General features: G+C 35.9%; 5 protein-coding genes across 8 annotated transcripts; 1 reads left to right on the top strand and 4 right to left on the bottom strand.

The window, feature by feature from the left end:
- Positions 1-153: 153 nt before the first annotated feature.
- On the bottom strand, positions 154-3,562 carry LOC106662990. Its single transcript, XM_024225767.1, has 3 exons — positions 3,215-3,562; positions 2,989-3,121; positions 154-563 (listed from the first exon to the last, which is right to left on the bottom strand). The coding sequence occupies exons 2-3, from the start codon at positions 3,099-3,101 to the stop codon at positions 242-244; spliced, it is 435 nt and encodes a 144-aa protein (XP_024081535.1). The 5' UTR covers positions 3,102-3,121; positions 3,215-3,562; the 3' UTR covers positions 154-241.
- Positions 3,563-7,472: 3,910 nt separating this feature from the next.
- On the bottom strand, positions 7,473-10,213 carry LOC106663159 (epimerase family protein SDR39U1-like). Its single transcript, XM_014387773.2, has 7 exons — positions 10,061-10,213; positions 9,899-10,005; positions 9,746-9,843; positions 9,579-9,688; positions 9,372-9,521; positions 9,123-9,313; positions 7,473-7,791 (listed from the first exon to the last, which is right to left on the bottom strand). Exons 1-7 carry the CDS (start codon positions 10,086-10,088, stop codon positions 7,546-7,548), a joined length of 930 nt encoding a protein of 309 aa, XP_014243259.1. The 5' UTR covers positions 10,089-10,213; the 3' UTR covers positions 7,473-7,545.
- Positions 10,214-10,516: 303 nt separating this feature from the next.
- Positions 10,517-15,590, top strand: LOC106663161 (mediator of RNA polymerase II transcription subunit 10). Of its 2 annotated transcripts, XM_024225742.1 has the most exons (4): positions 10,517-10,787; positions 14,902-14,985; positions 15,043-15,291; positions 15,402-15,590. In XM_024225742.1, the coding sequence occupies exons 1-3, from the start codon at positions 10,666-10,668 to the stop codon at positions 15,242-15,244; spliced, it is 408 nt and encodes a 135-aa protein (XP_024081510.1). In that variant the 5' UTR covers positions 10,517-10,665; the 3' UTR covers positions 15,245-15,291; positions 15,402-15,590. The 2 variants fall into 2 exon arrangements, with proteins under 2 accessions (XP_024081510.1, XP_014243263.1); XM_014387777.2 differs by lacking the exon at positions 15,402-15,590 and having other exon boundaries at positions 15,043-15,330.
- A 486-nt stretch (positions 15,591-16,076) lies between these two features.
- On the bottom strand, positions 16,077-19,382 carry LOC106663160 (sepiapterin reductase). Of its 3 annotated transcripts, none has more exons than XM_014387774.2 (5): positions 19,110-19,382; positions 18,557-18,808; positions 18,269-18,469; positions 16,488-16,872; positions 16,077-16,394 (listed from the first exon to the last, which is right to left on the bottom strand). In XM_014387774.2, exons 3-5 carry the CDS (start codon positions 18,461-18,463, stop codon positions 16,204-16,206), a joined length of 771 nt encoding a protein of 256 aa, XP_014243260.1. In that variant the 5' UTR covers positions 18,464-18,469; positions 18,557-18,808; positions 19,110-19,382; the 3' UTR covers positions 16,077-16,203. The 3 variants fall into 3 exon arrangements, with proteins under 3 accessions (XP_014243260.1, XP_014243261.1, XP_014243262.1); XM_014387775.2 differs by lacking the exon at positions 19,110-19,382 and adding an exon at positions 18,912-19,017; XM_014387776.2 differs by lacking the exon at positions 19,110-19,382 and adding an exon at positions 18,969-18,988.
- LOC106662943 lies at positions 18,534-19,230 on the bottom strand. The gene is made up of 2 exons (XM_014387398.1): positions 19,110-19,230; positions 18,534-18,808 (listed from the first exon to the last, which is right to left on the bottom strand). Exons 1-2 carry the CDS (start codon positions 19,228-19,230, stop codon positions 18,534-18,536), a joined length of 396 nt encoding a protein of 131 aa, XP_014242884.1.
- Positions 19,383-25,606: the final 6,224 nt, after the last annotated feature.

The raw sequence follows: 25,606 nt of genomic DNA, 5'->3' as shown, positions 1-25,606 counted from the left end.
CTTAGGAATTTTATGTTTTTCCTTGATATGGATAGCATAATGTATTTGTAAATCAACATATTTTTATGTAATAATAAATCTTGTTTTTTATTCTTAAACAGGAAGTGAAAATATATTAAATATAAATTTTTGGGAGGCGTGGGTGGCCGCAAACTTAAAAAAAAAATTAGTTGTGTAAAAAGTATATTGCACGACCCATTAATAAAATAAACATTAAATAATACATATATACAGATTGCTTTTAGATTCTCAGCCTTCGTTGACGTATGACTTGTTCGACGGTTTTCACCTTGTCAAGCGGCACGGCGATGACTTCTTCGGGGATGGACACTTTGGCTTTTTCGACGACCTTCTTGACCGGTTCATCAGCTGGTTTACTGTCGAATTTGAACAGTTTCTTTCTGGCTTTTATACTCGTGTCGTCTTCGTCGGCAGGACGTCTTCGGCAACTACGTCTTATAGAGGAACGTTTGAAGTTCGTGCACGGTCTCAGCGCGCTGACGGGTGTCGTGTTTGAGTCGTTTTCGTCTGTAGGCGGTGAGTCTTTATTCTTGTTCATTTTTCTGCAAAAAATTACAAATATAAATAAGTATAATGTATAAAATGTATAAATGAACACCTATCTTTAATATTGAAATTTTTAGTCTTTGTTAGTAATTGGAAATTGTTTGAAGTAAATAATTTGAAGAAAAAAATTTGAAATAGTTTGGTCTTAATTTGCTGAATAAATAAATTAAGGGGATAAAAGGGCTGGCGAAAAAATAAGACAACAGAAGAACTTGAAAATCAGATAACATCTTTACTCCTAATATACCGATTTAATTAAATTATAAACAAGCCAAACACAAAAAATGTTATTTAATGTAAATAAAAATCACATTAGTACACATTTATGTGAGAATTTCCTCTATTATCAACATTTTCTTTGGTGATTGATCAGCCTTCTCAGTTTAAATATATTTTTCTTTCCAAAAAAATCAATCATTTATTGACTACGATGACCCTTTCAACAATCAGCAAATGATTAAAATTTAACATAGTTAATAACAATTTGAAATTTAAATTTAAAACACTTGGTATTTCAGCATTTTAATTTTACACAAGGATAATAAATAAAATTGATAGATTTTCTCCTGGCATCTAAAGGGAACCTGTAGCTTGGTCTGTCGGGCATGATTTCGCTTTTTGCTCTTCATTGGTAGATCTTTATGATGTAAATTATTATAATATATTAATTATATAATTAATAATTATAATAAGATATACAATTTATATCTTGTAATAATTACATTTTATATAAGTTTTAATTGCATATTCTATTTTTGAAGGTGTTGACTGAGATGAAAAGTAAATGTCACGAGCGGGATTCGAACCCACGACCTTTGGCTCAATATGCCGCTGCTCTAACCGCTTGTCCTATCATGACATAGATTAATAATTAATATATTATAATTATTTGAAGGTTAGGGCGGTAACCCAATTATTAGTTACTAATTAGTTTACACTATTTGTCCCGTTTATTCAGCGAGTTGAATCAATTAACTGCCTCATATGAAAGAAACCAAACGGGCTCCAACCAACTCTTACTTCCCTTAACCATCTCTAACCTCACTTCACCATCTCTTCCCACCCTTAATCATATCCACTCATCCTCATCTATATCCAGCCTCACTTAACCATCCCTTAACTAGCTCTAACTATCTCTAACTTCCCTTAACCATCTCTAACCTCACTTGACCATCTCTATTCACCCTTAATCATATCTACTCATCCTTAACTACCTCCAACCTCACTTAACCAACTCTAACCAACTGTAATCACCTTTAACCATCTCTACTCACCCTTAACTAGCTCTAACCACCTCTAACTTCCCTTAACCATCTCTAACCTCACTTGACCATCTCTCCTCACCTTTAACCATCTCTACTCACCCTTAACTAGCTCTAACCACCTCTAACTTCCCTTAACCATCTCTAACCTCACTTGACCATCTCTCCTCACCTTTAACCATCTCTACTCACCCTTAACTAGCTCTAACCACCTCTAACTTCCCTTAACCATCTCTAACCTCACTTGACCATCTCTCCTCACCTTTAACTAGCTCTACTCACCCTTAACTAGCTCTAACCACCTCTAACTTCCCTTAACCATCTCTAACCTCACTTGACCATCTCTACTCACCTTTAACTAGCTCTAACCACCTCCAACTTCCCTTAACCATCTCTAACCTCACTTGACCATCTCTCCTCACCTTTAACTAGCTCTAACCACCTCCAACTTCCCTTAACCATCTCTACTCACCTTTAACTAGCTCTAACCACCTCTAACTTTCCTTAACCATCTCTAACCTCACTTGACCATCTCTACCCACCCTTAATCATATCTACTCATCCTTAACTATCTCCAACCTCACTTGACCATCTCTAACCATTCTAAACCACAACTAACCACCCATTACTTTCTCATACCCAGGCATCCTTTACCATTCCCAGCTACTCTTATGTTAAAAAATCAGTCACTTCATCAAACTTTTGTGAAATACATTCTCTTCACCAAGCTTTTGAAACTATTAATATGCATACTATTACAAGATTAAATGTTCATTCTATTTCATAAATATGTTTGACCTGTGCTGTAAAATCAATTTTTAAAGTCATTATTCTTGAAACAATAAGTTAATACAATGCAATAAATGCAAAATAACAAAACAACAATGCTTAATAATTGTTTCTAAGTCCAGATGAAGAGATGATATGACTAGAAAGCTTGGCAGAGGATCTAAGTTTTTTTTTTTAATTGGTCTTATCCTCGATTTTAAATATAAATTTGTAATATTGAAGGCTGATATTAATTTATTGAGATAATTATAGAAGTTTAAAGGGAACATTTTGATAATTAACACAACACCAAATAATTTTACTGAACTTTTTCTAGAAGAGAACGAATTTGCATTAGATAAAAAATATTTTTAAAAAACACACAACTTACTTTTGCCAGCAAGTAGTCTTCAGTTGGTAATAGGCGAACAGGAGTAAGATGAGCCCGAAGAAAGAACAGGAAATATCAACGATAAACGGAGTCAGTTCGGCATCGAATGTCATAATCAGACCAGACGTCCACTCTGCGAGAGTAAAGCAGCAAATAAGTCCCTCTAAGCCCTTTCCCGGGGTTTTTATACCATTCTCACTTTCGCCCCCTTTCTAGACGTACTTACCTGCACCAACCCCTCGTCGGTCCTTGACCTCCGGTCCTTGATCGGCGCAAAATAATAGAAAATCGGGTTAATTTGATTATTTCTAGAATATAGAATAGAATTCGTGAAGAACGAAGGCTAAAGGGACCTGGGGGTCATCTATGCGTATACTGGCATACCATACGCATACCAAATAATGGACAGTCATATCCTTTGTTCACATAAAAGTGGCCATTCAAGATCTCTCCCAACAGTACAAACGGATCGACGGCTTGGTCGTGAATGAGAAAACCCCGAAACGGGATCGGGTGTTTTTTTGAACAAGCCCAAAATCTGAGCAGACAAACTCATTAGGGAAGGGATAACCAAGCAGCTAAAAAAAATCACATCAAAATTAGTCAGTGAATGCATCCAAAACGTGGTGATATCTTGGGCACAAAAGAATTTTGGGTAACGAAAAAGCACACTGACCAGAGGAGGAACCCATACTTCAGGTACAGAATACAGAATCCTCCATCGCAGAATGGATCCAAATAAAACAAAAGTTATTCAGAAAGTGCCGGGGCACTCTCAACATGACACGCAAGAATGGCACAATTACACAGAAGACACACTTTGAGCCCTGAAGATGATCTCGATAAAGATCGAAACGTTGGCACGATAAAGAAAATGTTTTTATGAAACCTACATCACACCAGACCGCATCTCACGATTTCTGAATAATAATCATCACCCATAAAACAAAATTTGTATTGTCATTTTCAATGTAAAAGGTTCATAGGACAAGTTTTTTATTGTCTTTTATGTATATTGTCTTTTTCGATGGAAAAGGTTCAAGGCACGTTTTTTACGTATTTTTCAAGGAAAACGCAAAAAAAATAAAAAATCGAAAAAATTTTATTGTCTTTATCGATGTAAAAGGCTCGTAGGACACGTTTTTTACGTTCATTTTTCAAAAAAAAATGTATTGCCTTTTTCGATGTAAAAGGCTCGTAGGACACGTTTTNACGTTTTTTTTTTTAAAGAAACGTGCAAAAAAAAAAACCAAAAAAATTATTGTATTTTTAGATGTAAAAGGCTCGTAGAGCACGTTTTTTAACGCAAAAAACCCCAAAAAATTGAGAAAAAATTTATTGTCTTTTCCGTTGTAAAAGGTTCGTTGAACAAGTTTTTTTACGCTTTTACAAGAAAAACGCAAAAAAAATCGAAAAAAATTTGTCTTTTTCGATGTAAAAGGCTCGTAGGACAAGTTTTTTTTTAAAGAAACGTGCAAAAAAAAACCCCAAAAAATCGAAAAAAAATAATTGTATTTTTAGATGTAAAAGGCTCGTAGAGCACGTTTTTTAACGCAAAAAAACCCAAAAAATAAAAAAAAATGTATTGCCTTTTTCGATGTAAAAGGCTCGTAGGACACGTATTTTACATATTTTTCATGAAAAACGCAAAAAATCGAAAAAAAAATTTCTGTCTTTTTCGATATAAAAGGCTCGTAGGACTCGTTTTTTTGTCTTATGTTTTCTAATCAAGGGGGTAACAACAAGGGGGAGTAAATATAAAAAAGACGTTTCATTCAACCTTAAATATTGGGCTGTTGAAAAAATAATGCAGGTTTTTGATCTTCAGTAAAAACAATCTACAATATAACCGCCAAAATGTATTTAATCGAAATAACTTCCATTACTATCATATACATATGTTATATAAAGAAGAAGCAGCTTTAACACAGTCAAACCTTCATAATGTACTGAAGAAAATTTAATGCAATCAATTTTTTTTCGTTTCTTCACTACACACTATACATCTTAGTTTTTCAAAACAAATTTGCATAATTGTGTAACAGATAAACCTAGAAAAAGCTAAATCAATAGGATTTTTACATTTAGGGTTTTTTTTATGTTGAAAATAAATTTCTCATTTAGGCCATAGATAACTGTGTAAGAGATAAACCTAGAAAAAGTTGAATCAATAGGATTTTTCTTTTTAGGGTTGTTTTTATGTTGAAAATAAAATTCTCATTTAGGCCTTAGATAAAGTTAATCTTTATTTTTTCCAAACCTGGCTCAGGTAGTGAAAGCCTGTGTAAGTTTTAATTCTCACCTTTCACTCCTGTAGATAATATTTAATCCCCATGGACTTTGATACAGGCAAAAACGTCAACAACGTACCGTTAAGCATAAAATAAGTCCCAGGAAGAAAAGTCGGAGTCGATAAAAAATCGGAAAATGTTACAGGACTAAATAAACATCGTGTAATTCTAATTAAAAATTGGAACAATCTGATGTTAATTTGTTGAATAAATGCCACAGGAGAACTTGAAAATCAGAACAAACCAAAAATAGTCTGATTTGATTTCCTTTAAAACAAATCAAATAAGTAATACTTAACGACATAAATTATTATGATTTTTAAACGTCAATATTGAATAGTTTCACCCAATTTGTTCATTTGTAATTATTAGGGAAAATTTAATTTTCTCTAATAATTAATAGTTACAAGTTAATTATAGGGTGGTTTCTATTTAGGACAGATTTGTCCAGATAATTTGTCTTCTTTCTCGTTAATACATATATATTATATATAATATATCTGCTTTGCCCGACTTCTTCAGATGGTAATTAAGATGGGCTAAGCAGAAACAGAAACGTGCCGACTATGCGGGAAGTAATCATACAGATATCGGCACATATTCTTTGTATTGTCTTTCTCAATATAAAAGGCTCGTAGGACACGTTTTTTACGTTTTTTCAAGAAAAACAGAAAACCCCAACAAAATCGAAAATTTTTTTATTGTCTTTTTCGATGTAAAANAAAAAAAAAAAATTATTGTCTTTATCAATGTAAAAGGCTCGTAGCACACGTTTTTTTTCCCCAAGAAAAACGCAAAAAACCCCAAAAATCGAAAATTAATTGTAGTTTGTGGGAAAAATCATTGTGCAAAAAACCACAAAGCTCTGAATTATTTCTCAATCTAATATATTATACACTAAATAAATAAATTTGGTATTGAATATAGAATTTGTATCTATTGCACACAATAAATATATACATAAATTACTTATATATGTACATTTGATTGTTAATTGCTAGAATGAGGACGTTGTGAAAAATGTTATGGAGATATTAACAGTTTTAATTAGGTGTTTCATACTTCTGAGTTTCCAGTTTACACATCCTTTGGATTATTTTATTGTCATGTAGAGGTCAAAAAGTTTTGTGTATCGTGAAGACACAAATTTATTTTGATTACTCTGTACCTTTTTAAAGTATGCAAAGAGAAGCATTGGTCTGACTATGTTTTGTAGAGGTAGATTATTATTTACACTTAATTTTGATTCCTTATTGAAAAGGGGAAAGAGAGTTTTGATTGCTAGTTTAGCTTTACTTATCAATTTGCTAAATATGCGCTGTAAAATTAAGTTTCTAGCAGAACACCAAGGTATTTTATTTTATTGATTCATGGAATTTTTCGATGGCTTTAAATTTTACAACATACATATCACAGTATTTAACAAATGAAAACAAATAGATTAAATAAAAAAAAGTATAAAACATGTGACCAATGAAACAATAGGTGTACAAGTTAAAATTTAAATTGATCAAGTTGGGATGCATAGGATGTCGTGGACAGTGTGCCGTCGGGCGAGCCAGGGACAAGGAAAGGCACAATGGCTTGCAGACACCGCGAAGAAAAAAGACCTGGTGCAAGCGCTCAAAAGTGCGCTGCAGGAGATAGTCGAGCACCACGAGGAAACGGTGCGCAGGAGGACAGACCTCCTCGTCCGGACGAAAGCGCTCATCAAGCAGGTTGAAGAATCATCGCGCCAGGCCGCTTCCCGCCCTGCCACACCGCAGCAGACCGCTTCCCGTCCTGCCACACCGCCGCCCATACCAACCTCTAAGCCCCGTCAGCCAAAACTCCATTAAGTTCAAAAAATGTCCCAATTATTATTATTTTTAAATATATAACACTTTGGCTCATTAAAAAAAATTTGATTTAGAAATCTTGTCTAGATGTAAATATATAATTTAAAAAAAAAGTACATTTATTCTCAGGGACTGTGTTAGCTGATTGGTTAGAATGGTGAAAAAAAATCCTATTTTAATGTTGGGTTGTACTGCATTCAAACCTGGACCTTTATCTTACAGTGATGAGTGCCGAGGGTTTCAAGCCTATTCTTGTAAAATCTAAAGTTTTTATTTAGTTTTTATTAAGTTATTATAACAATAAAATCAGTTTTCTACAATTATAACATCACTATACAATTAGAATGAACTACACTTCAATAAATACTTTGTTTATAGTACAATTAATAGCTAATATACATGGTATTTACATTGAGTTTTTTTTAATATTAAAAAGGTTCTTTTTTATTATGCAGCAATCGTGTGACAGATTGGACGGCGTCGTTGATGTTAGGGTATTCATAAGTGAAGCCAAACTTCTGCACTCTCTTTGGGCTGACCTTTTGACCGCTTGTCATGATCTTGGCCCTTTCAGCACTGAACAGGAAATTCAGGACGGCCTCGGGCACGCGGAAGACCGCTGGTCTTTGCAACGCTTTCGACATGGCATGCGTGAAATCCTCGTTCGTTACAACCTAGGGTAATCAAGAAAAAAAAAAATTTACAAGTGTGTGGTGATTAATGACTGTTAATTGATAATTATTCAGAAATCGTGAGATGCGGTCTGGTGTGATGTAGGTTTCAGAAAAACATTTTCTTTATCGTGCCAATGTTTCGACCTTTATTGAGATCATCTTCAGGGCTGTGTAATTGTGCCATTCTTGCGTGTCATGTTGAGAGTGCCTGTTCGCCAGTAGCCAAATTCAAAATGGCGCCGACGAACACCGCCGGAGAGAGGAGTTGAAGTTAATAAGAAGATTGTTTTGGCACCAACGGGAATGGAAGATTTGCGACTTTGTACCCCTCTATCTACAACCTTTATCTTCTGGAAATCCACCAATCGTAATACACTTCCCTCCTTTTCCCTCAAAAATCCATCCCTTCCAGCCCTCTCGGGCTCTCTTCTCCGCCAGCTCTCAGAGCGAGCACACCTTCTATCGCCCAATCTTCCTAAAATTTTGCGTCAAAGTAATTCACCTCCGTGTAAGATCGCCGCTTCTTAAAGTTTTCCTCGCCAAGCGAATCCATACGATCTTCACCTCTGCGTGCGTCCCATCTCACGACCGCATGGTCTACAAACCTATCATCGCCATGTTCCCTTAATATATCATCTTCTTGCATCTATCATCATTATAATCCTGCGAATTAATCATCCTTTCATTATCCCCCGAAGACTCCATCATCTCACTGGACTGCCTCGTCTCATTTTCATCGCCACTGGATTGCATCATCCATCATCATCATCATCAACGACGCTGCAGGAACCAGGTCGGTATACCGGCATAATCACCGCTGAACAACGCACGATATCGCATTCAGGAGACATTCACCGCGTTCCGGTCTTCATCGCCTTTAGACCGTCATCGCCTTCACATCTCCAACACATCATCGGCCATCTTGTAAGCCATGGAAATTTCATTAAACAGTGAGTCAATTACTCCCTTCGTTCATTATTTATTCCTTCATCTAACCATTCCTAAACTAACATCCCTTATTCAATCGGGAATCCTCCATTCCCGTTGGTGCTGAAACAATCTTGTTATTAACTTCAACTCCTCTCTCCGGCGGTGTTCATCGGCGTCATTTTGAATTTGGCTACTGGCGAACAGGCACTCTCAACACGACACGCAAGAATGGCATAATTACACAGAAGACAAACACTTTGAGCACTGAAGATGATCTCAATAAAGGTCAAAACGTTAGCACGATAAAGAAAATGTTTTTCTGAAAACTACATCACACCAGACCGCATCTCACGATTTCTGAATAATTATACTTTTACAAGGTCAAAGGGTGGTTAAAGTACCTGAGGTGCTACGCCGTTGAGTACACCGCTAACTTCATCGTTCTCAATGGCAAAAACGAACATGTTACAAAGATCTTTTATGTGAATCCAAGGCATTGGCTGTTTGCCAGATCCGATTGGACCACCCAGGCAGAAGAAAAAAGGTAGGAGAAGCTGCTTTATCATGCCACCATGCCTCCCTAGGACAACGCCTAAAAAAACAAAAAAAAAACTAAAATTTCTTAATTGCAAAAACAACAGTGAAACTACCTGAGCGTATTGTGACACTTCGCACACCCAAATCGGGTGATAATTCACCAGCTTTTTCCCACTCGACGGCGAGCTTGCTTAAAAAGTCAAAACTAGGGCCTACCGACGAAGTTTCATCATAAATCAACTCCTGATCAGGCTTGTAAATCCCTTAGAGGAAAAATTTGTCTGTTTTCATTTATAAACTACTTAGATACGTGTACTTACCTACACCAGAAATCTTGGCAAAAACTTTCGGCTTGACTTCAGCCTTGTTTATAGCTTGCGCCAATGTTAAGTTTGTATTGATACGACTGTTCCAAACATTCTGTTTGAACCTGAAGTAACATCACATTACATACGAACAAAATACTGTTAATACCGTCTTACAATACCCCGGGGTCCAACGCTGAGTCGGGTCGAGGACGTTCTGCCCGGCGAGGTTCACAACTACGGTCACACCGGAAGGAAGCCCAGAATTACAAATATCAAACTGAAAAGTTTTAAATGGTCAAACATGGACGAATGCTTTTAAATTAAACACTTACCCATGTCACCCTTCTTGGTCCGGGCATTCTGGAAATAACGGTGATATCGTAGCCTTTGCTCTTGAGTACATGGCGCAGTGCTGAACCGATAAACCCACTGCCCCCTCCTTAAAAATAACACAAAAATCAAATAAATCATTATATCTAATGTCAATTACTCACCGATGAGGACGTGACCGGGTATAGACATATTTTACAATGTCATATCCACAAGATTCAAAATTAAAAAGTTACTGATTTTTTTTTTTTAGCTGAACTATCCAGCTGATTTCCTTTTAATTCTATATTTAGGACAGCACGATCATGACACAATTTTTTTTTCTAGGAAGTATATTTTTATTTATATAATGCTGTAAACAAAAATAAAACAATGTTCAAGTTTTATCATTGCTGTTATACAGCTGAAGTTTATCAGTAGCTTGCTGATCAAAATAGAGTACACTACTGCAGTAGTCGAAATTTGATTATCCAGATTTTTTATTTTTATTTTGGGTACTTTTAAGTACTATTCCCATACATTAAACTAGATTATATTTTATTACAATATTTTTTTATTGTTAATAATAGTTCTAATTGGTGTTAAATTCAATTTGGTTAAATTTAATGAGGAATGTTTAGCTCGGCAGCTCCACCTAGGTAGCTACAGTCGCAATTTCGCAGTCCTGAGGTTATCACAACTGGTCACTAGACACTAGGTTCAGTTTTAAACTTTCACTTAGTTTTTCTGTATTTTGTTGTTTCGTTCTCCTTTCGTCAATCTGGAGAAAATGACCAGCTCACTGGAAAACCTGGAAACCCAGCTGGAAATGTTCATAGAGAACGTGAGGCAGATCAAAATAATTGTGAGCGACTTTCAACCCCAGGGGCAGAACGTACTGAACCAGAAAATGTAAGTATACAATTAAATTCAACGTCGTTATCGTAGAGATTTGGCTTTTTCCCAACATCATCAGTTGTGAATTAAAAACCTGTGCTGGGGACAAATAAACATTTTCCCCTGTAAAATGTATGCTTAAGTTTTCCTTGACAATTGTTCAAAACAGAAGCCATCTTCTTCACCGAAAGAAGACCTGCAACAAGAAAAAGCCTGGTCAGGCTATGTAAAATGTCTGGGCTTAACAATGGATAGCAGCCTGACATTCACCAGTTATGCGGCAGAGAGAATAGTCAGGGGAGAAACTGCTATCAGGCTGCTGTTTCCTCTGCTATCACGGAGGATGACGAGTGCTTTTAACAAAAAGCTCTATAGCAGCATTGTTAAGCCCTTCTGTAAGTATGCCCTGCTTGGAGCATCACTTCCCGGAAAAACCTCAACATGTTACAAATGATGCAAAATACGTTTTTGACGTTTGTCACCCCGCCCAAGATGAACCAGGATTGAGCGCCTCCACGAGTTGAGCAAAATAAAGACCATGAAGTCAAGAACACTACGCTTCTTCTGTATATATGCTGCAAGCAGGAATGCCCTATGCAGAGAAATTGAAGCCGGTGAAAGCATGAAGCATCGGCGGCAGCTGGAACCATAAGGGTAATAACATCGGTCACTTGAAAATCAAAATTGAGTAAGGTTAACGGCCAACTGTTAAGCGTTAGCGATAAAAAGGTTAAAACCCCCTTGGGGAAAAAGCACTTTCAGGTAGTTACTCCTTGTGAATACAACCATTGTAACATAGACTGCTATACAGATGGTTCACTTATCAAAGGTAAAGGAAGCGGTGCTGGATCCATATACCTAAATTAGGTATCAGTGTCTCCTCTTGGCAATAACACCTCCGTTTTTCAGGCAGAAATCTGGGCCATCAATGTGTGTTGTAGAACACTTATGGAAAATAAAATCAAGGGAAAAGATATTAGAATTTTTTCCGACAGTCAGGCCAGTCTTAGATCATTACAAAAAGATTTGTCAACATTTAGACTGGTGGACGAAACTGTAGATCTTATCAATAGAGAATAGGGTAACCTTTATTTGGATACCAGCACATAAAGGACACTGTGGCAATGAAAAGGCGGATAGCCTGGCCAAAGAAGGGTTTTGCGGGCCACAACTGGTATTACCTTACTCTATGAGCACAGCGAAAGAGAGTATCAAAAACTGGGGTTTGCAACAATTCCTAAGGGAATGGAATCTGTCCCCCGGACACAGGTAATCAAAGGAGTTTGTTAAAATCAAACCAATAGAATCAAAATGGCTATTCTCTATCTCAAGGAAGGGAATTAGGAGGCTGACAGGTATTCTGACGGGTGATTGCCAACTTCGAAAACACCGCTTAGAAATGGGTATTCTACCAGACCCCATTTGCCGTTTTTGTGAAATAAAAGAAGAAACAGCACGGCACTACCTCGCAGAGTGCAATAGGTAGCTAGGTCTAGATTCGAGACTTTTGAAGGAGAGGACATCACCAAATCACTCCCAGAGATTAAATGGTCCAAAATCTTGGGGTTTGTGAACAAGTCCAAGAGGTTTATGGAGGTTACTTGAGCCGACCAAGTCCCGGACCTTTTAGGGATGGGGTACGAGTCTACCCAGGCATTTAACCCCTCGGGTCTTGGTCGCCCACCCTGCATAATATATATGAAGCATCGGCATGTAAAGAACATACTTCGAGACTGAGCTGTGATTTTTATGACATTTGTGTTAGTCCATTAAGTGCTAATGTGGAGTCGATTCCTATAATTTCTGGTCCGTAAATGTACATAATCTTTTTATTTATTTATTAACTTACTTGGGCCCTCAAAATTTTGTGAATCCTCATGGCTAAATTAGTGGGTTTGTTTCCTACTTCTCAAAAACTTGGGTTTAACTATTTACAACAATTTAAACAATCTAAAGACTTTTTTTTACGACTTTGCCCTACAGACATCCAGTCAATGTCAATTAATTGGTGACAACGCCAACCGACCTGGGCCACCCCCAAAGGGCACTACCCCATACACCCGCTTCTCATTCAGGTTTACATCTAATTTCGGTAGCATTAGGAGGATGTGGATAAAAACCGTACATGGCAACAGAGGCCCCTGGAAAAGTCCACATCCTCCCCACTTCCCGGGGACCAATTGCCCTTTGCATGTGGAGTACCCCCCGGAGACAACCCGAGATAGCCGACACAGCACCCCCAGAATGACCCAGGTTCCTCACCTGTCAGTCAACCAACTGATAAATAAATAGTTATTAATAATCTATACAAATGTACCAATATCAGCAAACAACTTTCAATATAAATAGTCTATAAATAAATAAATAAAACAATATTTACATCGGTAATAAATAATCAATTGGTAAATATATAATTATAAATAATCGATAAAATGTATCAGTATCAGTGAACAAATTTCTATATAACTAGTCAATAAATAAATCAGTATTTACATCGATAATAAATAATCAATCAGTTAATATATAATTAATAAATTACTAATATAAATATATAAATTCTACTACATAAGTAACAATGTAAATCTTTAATAAATTATAATTGGACAGATATTGCATTAATCAATTGACTAATTATCTGGCGATTAAACCTTCAGATCATTTTTATTCAAAAATTCAAACAACGTCTTAAATACCATTTCATTTTCAGAACTTATAAGGCTATTAAAATTGAAGGGCTAATACTAACGAACGCCCTAATCTAAAGACTTCCTGGTTGTAGTTAAAGTGGCCCTGCCACTGTCACTCAAATTTTTAATTATATACAAAATAAATAAAATGTCTTCCTTGACTTTGAAGTCAACACGGTTGAATTTTGTTATTCATTTATTTTTTTTATGGGGGAATTACAACAACGAGGCAATTTTTTTTCAAACCCGTGGGGTTTGAAAAAAAAATCCCATTTGTTGGGTTTGCCCTGCATTGGGTTTGAATGCAGGGCCTCTAGATTTGAACCCATGACCTTCACATTACAGGAATGAATGCCTTGTCAAAGCCTAAACCAATGCGGCCACTGACGCCCTATGAAAAAAAAAAAAAAAAATGCTGCCAAAAGCATGACATTTTACATCATACACACTCATAGTAATTCTTCTTTATTGAGTTGTACTTAATTATGTGCTTCACAGTGTAATGAGTAAGAATGTCAGTGCAGATGATGATGGATGTTCTTACAATGCTTCTTGTAAACTTTATGAGACAGGGAGACACTGAAGATAATCAGTTATATCAAAAGTCAGATTTGGAATCAACAAAAGGATGAGACATGAAGTCAAGGGAGATAAAATTATTTTCACATATTAAACCTTTCTTTCAAACTTATACTGGAGCACATAAAAACTCTTTTTCTCTCTGTAATGTATGCTTCAGCAGACAATGATTTTGAAGTCAACATGGCTGAAAAAATAAGCATGTCCTTTTATACATACACACTCGTCGCTACTTATCTTCAATGTGTTTCAGTGTAATAAGGTAAATGAAAGCCTGTTGGTGCCGATGATGTTGGGTGCTTTTATTATACCTTGTGTAAACTTTATGAGACAGGGAGGCATTTTAAATGAATCTAGTCAGGTTTGGGATAACAGCGTGAGACTTTGATTAAGACAAGGCATCTGATGGCTTTTCACCATGTCAGTAAAAAAATTGTCTCACGATCGGTGCAAATTGCTAGGGATTATTGATGATGGCTTCGACGTTCCTTCTGAAACCTTAAAACACAGTAAGCCATTTTTTACAAACCATGTTTTACTTACTGAACACACTGTTATTAAGTTAGTCGTGTAAATTAATAGAGCAAAATGTTAGGATATTAAATGAATAAAAGACTTGAGTGTCCGGAAGCATTCAGTTTACTAGAAGACACATTCGGTTATGATTGATGAAGATCGTCACACCTACTATCGTGAAACATTAACACATTTCAGGGAACTTGTGTAAAACAAGAAAATATACGAAGTATGCTTGGAGTTTTTAACCGATTGTCAAGGCTTTTTTCTTTTCCTTAAAAACTGTGCTTTCTTCAATAAATTATTTAATTTTTTCCTATTTTTATTAACTTCTCCTTTTTTTTCAGACAATCAATGGTAAATGGATTACAAGAAGTTGATAGACTTAAGTCACAGGTACAGGATGTACTCGTACCTCTTGAAGTCTTTGAGTAAGTTTTTTATTTTTTTATTAATTAATACAATACATTAATTAATCTTCTTGACAGCTACATCGACAACGGCCGCAACCCACAAATCTACACGAAAGACTGCATTGAAAAGGCACTGACGAAGAACGAGCAGGTCAAGGGGAAAATCGACGCTTACAGGCGTTTCAAGTCGTACCTGTTAGTCGAGCTGAATAACGTTTTCCCAAATGAGTTGTCCAAGTATAGAGCGATCCGTGGTGATGAGAGGAACCAGACATGATCGCCCGAAATGCGATCAACATTTTTAATTTTCCTGTATTATATAATGTAATATTATTTAATAATTCTTTTAATTAAACGAAATTTTTTTTTTTTTAATATACATTATGGCCTTTTTTTTGTTACATTTATTTTATAAACTTTTTTTTAATTTTCAGAAATTTCACTGTAAAGAAATTGAGAAAGAAGATTATCGTTTTAAGATAGAATTACGAAAGAATAAAGAAGTTTAATTTGCTAAAAGATAACTATCATTATTTGGAGATCTCTGAAGATCGATGCAATAATTGTTAACTAACGGTCACTAAACATCACACAAAATAATGATCATCATTAAAATATATAAGGTGAGCCCCAGATGGTCAATTATATTGCACAATATTTGCGACAATTTAGGATTAGTTTTGAAGTTTGCTCAATGATTTAACAAAAGTTTGAGCGAGTTTAATTTTTGTTGTACCATATTTACTGCAGTGTAGGGTTCTTATTGCGCAATATTTTTTAGACGGAGCCAAATCTTGGTCTGACATCTTGCAACACTAGGTCTTGCTCACATGAAAACATTATACGTTTATGGGCCGATAAATTGGTATGAAGATGTCATTCAATAATATTGCACAATAAAAGTATTGTGCAATATTATTGTAGGCCTAGGGTCTGTGTAATAGTACGAAAGGATCCAGTTCTCATTTTTGGTCACCTGCCTTTTAAAAAAGATGGCCTAAGAAAATATAGAAATAAACCAAATATGGAATAAAGAAGGACAAACAAAAAGATGGACTCTTTTTAGTATTGGTGTTTTATTAATTTTTTTTACATATTTGTTTTTTCCCATCAGTCTATTACACAGTATGGTATTTCAAACATTACGAGATACTTATTTGATTTTAAAATAATATATTTTATTTAAAAAAGAAGGGTATTTTCATTTTTAGTTTTTTAAACATTTTGTTACATCAATTATCTATCAAAATAATCTTTTCTTCCACCTGACTTATACTCAGATGTTTCCAAGCAGTCAAGAAGTTTCTTGACAGTATCCTGCGCTTTTACGAGCTTGCTTTCGTCCTTCATTGTCTTAAACATGCTCTTGACTTCAGGATCCGATACTTTGTCCACTAACCTCGTAACCATATCCGTCTCGACTGGGCCTATTGAGAAAAAAAAAAAAAAAAAAAAAGTATATATATAATAAAAAATTTAAGTCACATTGCAACCTGTTAAAACAACAAAAATCTACCAACCTGGAGAATAGCTGAAGATATCAAGCTCGGGGTTTTCCTCTGCGAGAACTCTGAAGTACATCTCCCTCGCAGCTTTATTCACGCAGTAGTAACCCATCGACTTGAAAGGCTGAACCGCAGCTAAAGACGTGATATTCACAATTGTCTTAGACTTCAAGTTAGTATAGACTTTCAGAAACGCCGATGTCATCATCGTGACAGAATAAAGGTTCAAAGCCATATGTTTCTGCCATTCTTCAAAGTCGTTCATGTCTACGGCAAAACGGCCATTTCCTTCTGATCCGGCGTTGTGAACCAGAATGGCGACTTCGTAATCACCGTTGTTCTCTTGAAACATCTCATTGTATTTGTCATATTCAGGCTTGCACAGATCAAACTGATAATTCTAAAACAGATACCTTTTATTTTTAAGTATAGAATGGGTAATGTATCAGGCCAGTCAGTTAAGAGATAGCTTATGTTTCTAACATAAAAAATACTTTTATTATAAAAATAGTTAAGGTTTTCAGTTGAGATAAAAAAGTCAATGGCACGAGCGGGATTCGAACCTATGATCTTCAGCTTGATACCAACTTCCCATCTCAACCACAACTTTTTTAATTTTCCCTCCTTTTTGCCAGTTTTCAAATGTGTAATCGGATTGGATTCTCGACGACAAATGAAATGGCCTCGAAGAGCTTTAGTGAAGGTATACTTCATTTTAAACTTATTTTAGTTTAAAGTTTAAAATGAAGTATACCTTCACTAAAGCTCTCATTTGTCGCCAAGAATCAAATAGATTACACGACATTTGAAAAATGGCAAAAAGGAGGGAAAATTCAAAAAGGTGTGGTTGACATGGGAAGTTGGTGTCCGAGTGGATCGAGGTCACAATAGCTCAAGTGGTAGAGCACCGGCGTATCAAGCCGAAGATCATGGGTTCGAATCCTGCTCATGCCATTGACTTTTTTTTATCTCAATTGAAAACCTTAATTAATTGTAAGTTATTTATTTAGAAATCGTGAGATGTGGTCTGGTGTGATGTAGGTTTCAGAAAAACATTTTCTTTTTCATGCCAACGTTTCGCTCTTTATTGAGATCATCTTCAGGGCCTGGGATTTACAAACATTGTTTACATATAACAATTACATTTTGGATGTGGAAAAGTGAATTTATACAAAGCAAAATATATTTTTTATATATTCAATCAACGTATTTCTACTCACTCAAAGTGTTTGTCTTCTGTGTAATTGTGCCATTCTTGCATGTCGTGTCGAGACAAAATCTCACTGGCACTCTCGACACGACACGCAAGAATGGCACAATTACACAGAAGACAACACTTTGAGTGAGTAGAAAGAAATACTTTGATTGAATATATAAAAAATATATTTTGCATTGTATAAATTCACTTTTCCACATCCAAAATGTAATTGTTAAATGTAAACAATGTTTGTAAATCCCAGGCTCTGAAGATGATCTCAATAAAGATCGAAACGTTGGCACGATAAAGAAAATGTTTTTCTAAAACCTACATCACACCAGACCGCATATCACGATTTCTAAATAAATATCGATTAATGGTCACTAATCACCACACATAAGTGTAAGATGTTGATTATTTAAGCGGACCACGAAACTAGTGAATTGAATATAAAAATTGTATTGAATGACAGGCAGGCCCTAGACCTACAATAATATTCAATCATTGAACAAACTTCAATGCTAACCCTAAATGATCAGAAATACTGTGAAATAAAATTGATCGCCTAGGGCCTGCCTTAAGGAATAAAGGAATTCACCTTGACAGACATGTCTTCTGTTGTGGTTAAAATCTGCTGACGTGTTTTTTCCATGCCTTCTTTCGACCTTGCTACGAGGAGAATTTTGGACCCAGGTGAAAAAAGTTTCGACATTTCAACAGCGATGCATTGACCGATGCCCTGACTGCCGCCAGTCACGACGCATAACGCTTTTTTCCCTTTAAGCTTGCCCATCTTGTTCTATAATACAGATAAAATATTAACACCGATATCAATTCGAGCCATAAAACCCAGATAAGCTCTGTCAATAAAGATAACCCGGCTTACGTTCAATTTGACTTTCGTCAGACGCTTGGGCCAAATGGTCGGCTTTGACCAACTCGACGAGTTCGCCAACTGTTAATGCCTGTTGCGGGTTGATATAGCTTTTGAGCCACTTGGTCGGGATGTCCTCGTCGGCAATCGGCTCCGATGTAGTGACGTCTTCCGTGAGGAGCCTCACGATGCAGTCCTGTCTCGTCTTCTCAAGCGACTCGAGGAGACCTTTATCTTTGCTTTTCGCTGACGCAAGCTTCCTTTCTAAAAACAGTAATAAATTAAAATCCAACACGATTTCAGTCAAATCTAAAGAAACAATATAAAGTTCAAAAACATTGACACTTTAGAAAAAAAGGTTTTTGACCTATTTATAAATATATAACTGGATATTCTTCCTTAAACCAGAACGATCTAATCTGACCTTATAACCTAACGAGATTCAGAAAAACAACCTGTTATGTAATAGAACAAGACCAAAAAAGTACCTTTACCCTCTTTGTTCTGTCATTATTTTCGTTTGAATTTTAATCATGTTTAATAAATATATTTTTTTATATTATACCTAGCCTTGCGAGGTAGTCGGCGGAGTCCGGGAGATTTAGTTTTTCGACAAAATCGTCCTCGAATTTTTCCCCAGGTAGATCCGCGTGGCTGTTCGAATCTTCCTTTTTCCACGGGTCCATTTTTTTCCCCACCCGGGCCGTTTTAGACAGAATATTTCTGACTGTCGCTATCACAGTATCACTGACAGTCTGTCATAGAAAGTCGAGTGAATCATTGCTGACGATTCTAGCGCATCCTGGCTAACGTGGAAACGGGGTTCGACTTGCAGTGCCAGGGTCAAAAAATCCAAACTTGTTTCCAGGCGAGGTCAAAAGGTCGGTTAACCTCTAAAAACGCTATACAAAATTTAGATTGTAACATTATTGTTTTAAATTTTTAAAAGCAATATATTCGTTATTTTTGTCTTATTGAACTATTAATAACCTATGTTTTGGCTAGAAGTAATACAAAATTTCAGGCAATCCAAAAACAAAAATGGCTGAAAACCACACATTCTGTTGTTTAATATAGATGCAGTACCCTGTATAACTCTACATTTATCTGATGAATGATCAAATTGATAAGCACAGTATAATGACATGACACACATATAACAGGACAACCATTGCTGCAGCATATCATCTAAGTAATTGTGACTTTGCTCTAAAAATTTAGGTGTTGACGTATGAGGGCTAGACTAAGTTGTATGTATGTGTAGTTCATGAACAGCCTAGTTCAAATGAAAAAAGAACTATACTGACCAGCTTTAGTTTTAATACCCCTCTCCATGGACCAAGGTCCTGCATAAATGTATAGTACAGTTCATCCTATATGATCCCGGAAACATCTTTACATCCTATAAAGCCTCAACAGACTATAAAGGAAAGGAAGAACACAGGAGATCATCAGATATGGTATACAGATGGCTCCAAAACAAATGAAAGAACCAGACTGGGAATTTTCTGTACAAGCCCAAAACATGAGCAATCAAACTCATTAGGGAAGAACTTCTGTCTTTCAAGCATAAATACATGCCATCAACGCTTGTGCCCTGGAAAATCTTAAAAGAGGTTAAACTGGGAAAAAAATCCTCATGAGATCTAATAGCTAAGCAGCCATTAAAGCATTAGGAAAAAAATCACATCAAAATGAGTCAGCAAATGCATCCAAAATCTCCAAAACCTGGGGAAACAACAACCATCTTGGGTGCCAGGACACAGAGGAATTTCGGGTAACGAGAAAGCAGACAGACTGGCCAGAGGAGGATCTGCAAGACCATACAAAGGCTCTGAACCTATTCTTGAGATAACAAAAACAAATATAAAATCCTCCATCGCAGAATGGATCCAAACAAAACAAAATGAGAAGTGGTTAAATTCTAGACACTGTAAACTTATGAAATAACACTCACCAAGACTGGCAAAATCACTGCTGCGATTGGAGGGGGCTAAACTTAGAGAAGTTGTAGGACCACTAACTGGTCACTGGCATCTGAGAAAACACCCACACAACTTGGGCATACAACGATTATCCCATTTGCAGATTATGTAATGAGGAGGAGGAAACAGCCACTCATATCATCTTTGAATGCGAAGCAACAGCTCAATGGAGATTAAAAAAAAAAAAAAATCTAGGGAATGAAATTGTAGAAGCGACAGTCAATGACCTGATGCTTCTAAGAAGAAGGATTGAGTCTATTGCACTGAAAGGAAGGCCGGAAGGCTGCAGTGCCTGGGGAGCTCAAACCCCGCTTCCTAGTATCCTTACTACCATACCATTGCTTTTACCAACCCAGCTACTAACAAACTGTCCCGTACATTCGCCCACAGGAGGAAGTATTTTGGGCAACACAACCATAGAAGAAATTCAACCACTGAAACCAGGCCTACTAATCAAGTTCCTTGATCAATTCAGACTCATACAGAACGGGGATGCAACAGCTTTTAAAGGGTGCAGTTTACACACCACGAATGATACATCTATGTGTTATACCATTTCTAAAGACTTTGTTCATATCAATTTCGCTTTCAAAACTTCCTACACCAAGGATGAGACTAGATCTAATTGATTTTCAAAAAGTCTTCCAATTTACAGTACCATGCTTACAATTCTCATTGAAATGTAGTTGGATTTTCACTGAGGGATCTATCAGTTAAATATATCAGCTTCAGCTTCTGTGACTAATCATGATGCCTTACTATTTAAATTGTCTTCGATATGTGGAAATTAAAGAGCAGAGGCGACAAAATAATGTTCAGGTCCTTGGACTGAAGTGCATGGATATGATAAAGCTGTCCTGGCTGTAAACAAAGCTACTAGCACTAGTAATAGTGCCATTCCGTTTATATTACACCATGATGGTCAATACTTTTTAGTCTATTAATGCTCAGGAGCTTTTCTAAATTGTTTTGCAACAGTTTTAAACCCAGCTGTGATTCCAACTTCCCTGCTGACTCAAACAATATTGATTTTATGTTTTTAAAGCTCTTAATTCTTTGAAACTTAATTCTAGTCCTAGACCAGATGGTATCACAGGTTTTTTTTTCTTCCTAATGAAGTATTGCTTGCTTGTTTTAACTGTCCTTGGTACAAGTACTTTTCCTAATGCTTATGTATTATTATCTTATTACTACTTTATTCTTAGCTGACCAAAGAGCAATTATCCAAAGTTATTAATAATTTTTATGTAGTGTGGTTAAGATGAAAATTATAAATCTCTATATAATTATAGGCAAGTGTCTTAGTCCATAAGGTTATTGATTTGATTGTTGTTACTGTTTTGTCAGATCCTTTAGGAATGTTTTTTCTTTGAATTAGCATGGATTTGTCAAATTCTATATAATTTATTCTATTTTCTATAATTTATAAGGACTTTATACTCACTGCGTTTGATATGGGCTATGAAAATTTATCGAAAGCTTTTGACTCTGTGGACCATTTTTGATGGCTCACAGATCACTCTGGGTTTTTTTTTGGCCTTATGATCTATGTATATTAACCATGGTGACGAATTCTTGTATGTGTGTTCATATTTGGGGGGGGGGTATCGTGAAAAAAGGGCCAGAGGCGACGGTGGGAATCGAACCCACGACCGTGGCATCTGTGAGCGTATCTCACTGTGGTTGGCATCTTTCTTTTTTAATAGGAAGATCCTTTTGTATGAGCTTTGATGGTTTGTTGTCCTATGAGGTTCATATTGGATCTGGTATTCGGGAAGGTTCGCGATCCAGATCGATTTTGTTCAATACCTTCTTCAACGATATGGCCAATTCTATTAAATTTTGTAGGGTTTCTTTTTTGGCTGATAATCTTAAGATTTTTAAGGAGGACTCAACATCTAATGATTTTATACTGTCTGCTTCCTACAATTGGGTGCACTCCAATAGGCTCACGATTAACATTGATAAATGCCATTACATTTGTTTCCTATCTAAGACCTTTCTTTTGTCATGTCTGTGTCCTTTGTCTTGATGATGAAAGGAGACTAGACAGATAGATGTTCCCCAAGCACTGCAGCCTTCTGGCTTATTGAACATTCCTTGTTCCTTTGTTCAGACTGTCGATTTAATCCTTTTCTTTAGGCGTACTAGGTAATTGACTGTCATTGATACAATCCCTTTACATTTTTTTTTCTTCTTCGTCATTGAATATATCAATGTTATATAGATGCATAATGCATTTAGCAGCCTTCATTGACCATTTACATTATTTTAGGGAATTTCACTTTTAATCTAAGGTCTTGGTTGAGGTGAAAAAACAAGGAAAAGTGGGATTCAAATGAAAATATGGCAAAGGGGGAAAAGTACAAAAGGTTTTAGGTTAAGATGAGGAGTTGGTGTCCAGGCGGATCTAAGTCACATTTGATCAAGTGGTTAGAGCAGCTCATTCGTTTTTATTACGAATTGTTTATTCAACCTAGTCCAAATGAATAGAACACATAATATATAGAAAATATTGCTAACATTTGAAAATGACCAAAAGGGGTTGATCCACCCAGTTTTGGTTTTAGTAGATCTGCTCATTTCAGGACATTTTTCATTTGTCATTTGTTTTTTTTTGTTAGGAACTGTTTATTCAGCCTAATCTAAATGAATTAACACATATTGAAATGAAATGAAATTTATTTTTATTTACAAAATATATACAGTATTTACAAAGAAATTAAAAGACTGGCTTCAGGCTTCCTGCCTATATACCTGATCTGAAGTAAAAAAGAACTAATTTACAGAGGGAAAAAAATATAAAAAACCCTTTACATTATATAGTTAATTTACAGCAAAATGTGCTTCACTCTTTTGTACTTATATTTTTTGTAAAGTGTCTGCAAGGAGGCAGCTTCATAGTTAACAATATTTCTAATATTAGTGTATTCACTAAGTTCACAAGCTTTGCAAAATCTTGATGTTATACTGTGGACTTGTGTAGAGACACTAGTCACCTCCAATACTGAATGCATGTAGTCTATTGGTGTCCACCTGTAAAAGGAACCAATCAGTCTCAAGCATTTGTTCTGCACAACCTGCAACTTCCAGTAGTTGGTGATACATGTATTAGACCAGACAAGAGCCGCATACAACAGCATGGGTCGAATATACAAATAATAAATTAACTTTTTATTAAATATACTCAGATCAGAGTGTCTATTTAACAACGGAAATAAATATGCAGATAGAGCCACTCCTCTATCGCATACCATGTTGATGTGCTTGGTGAACGTGAGCTTTGAGTCCAGCATCAAACCGAGATACTTCACTTCTTTTTTCCATGGAATACCCCTTCCATTTATTGTCACAAAACAATCAACATTAGGCCTTCTGCGAGTGAACAGAATCACCTCTGTTTTTGACTCATTGGGTCTGATTCGCCACCTGTAAAAGTAATTAAATGTTTTCTCAAGGGCTACTGAGAGATGCCTAGCTATTGTATCTACCCTGAAAGGCGAGATCATAAAAGCGGTGTCATCAGCATATAGGGCACACTTTGGCTTAACTTGTAGTTCGGTTATACCATTAATAAATAAATTGAACAATGTGGGCCCAAGGACAGAGCCTTGGGGTACACCAGCAGCAATTGGCCGAAAGTCAGTGCTTATGTTGTTAAGCGAGACACAAAATTTCCTATCTTCCAGATAACTCCTTATTAAATAAACGATGTATTTGGGAAAGTTATAACTGATTAACTTAAAGAGAAGCCCACACGCAGTCTTTTTCAACATCAACCAGTGCCATCCCAGTGTGCTTGTTCAAATTAAAATTGTGCTCAATAATATCTGTGACCCTCGCCAATTGTGTTGTGGTGCTGTGATGTGACCTGAACCCAAACTGTTCAGCCGCCAGTAGGTTCTTTTCTTCAATAAACAGGTTGATTCTTCTTAATATCACGCGTTCAGTGATTTTGCCAAGACAAGGAAGAAGTGAGATGGGCCGGTAGCTCACCTGAGACAAGTCTTTACCAGGTTTAGGTAATACAATTATTTTACTGTATTTCCAAATTTTGGGGAAATAACCATACATTAATATGTAATTAATTTGGTAAAGTGTATTAAGCTTTTATTAGAAATGTTTTTTATGAATTTAGGGCTTACACCATCTATACTTGGGGACTTATTATTTTTTAGTTTGACAATAACATTTTTAAGTTCACTGGGACAGGTTAATTTGCAATTACTGTGCACACATATGTGTATATATAACACATATAAAATATTTATGACAGTAGGAAATGGCATAAAGGGGTGAATTGCCCAATTTTGACTCTTGCGGTTCCCCCAATTTCACGACGTTTTTCTTTTGTCATTCGTTTCTTTTGTGATAAACTGTTTATTCAGCCTACTCCAAACTATTAGAACTTATAATATACAGAAAATATTGATAAAATTTGAAAATAACCAAAAGGGGGCGAATCACCCAGTTTTGCTTTCAGCGGATCTGCTAATTTCATGACATTTTCATTTGTCATTCATTCCTTTTGTGATAAACTGTTTATTCTGCTTATTCCAAACTATTAGNCTCATATATATATATATATATATATATATAGAAAATATTGTTAAAATTTGAAAATGACCAAAAGGGGGCGAATCGTCCAGTTTTGGTTTTAGTGGATCTGCTCATTTCAGGACATTTTTCATTTGTCATTTGTTTCTTTTGTTAGGAACTGTTTATTCAGCCTAGTCCAAACGAATAGAACATATAATACACATAAAACCTCGATAACAGTGGAAAATGGCATAAAGGAGTGAATTGCCCAATTTTGACTCTTGCAGTTCTCGTAATTTCATGACTTTTTATATTTGTTAATAGTTTCTTTAGTTAAAAATGGAGATTTATCTCTAGAAACTTGTCTTCTGTTACATCATCTTGATACAGCAATAGAAGCTCTTTTTCTGATATTTCCAGTCAGTAGTAAACAATTGAATTATCTTGTCATATACTTTATACTTACTTATTTCTCTTTTAGTTTATAAATGAAATGTCGGAAATTGGGAGGAAATAGAAATTGAATTAGAAACACTTA

This window comes from Cimex lectularius, unplaced genomic scaffold, assembly GCF_000648675.2.
Source record: "Cimex lectularius strain Harlan isolate CLEC.00 unplaced genomic scaffold, Clec_2.1 scaffold131, whole genome shotgun sequence".
Lineage (NCBI taxonomy): Eukaryota > Metazoa > Arthropoda > Insecta > Hemiptera > Cimicidae > Cimex > Cimex lectularius.
The sequence above is the reverse complement of the archived record's forward strand: the minus strand, read 5'-3'. Positions and strand labels throughout refer to the sequence as shown.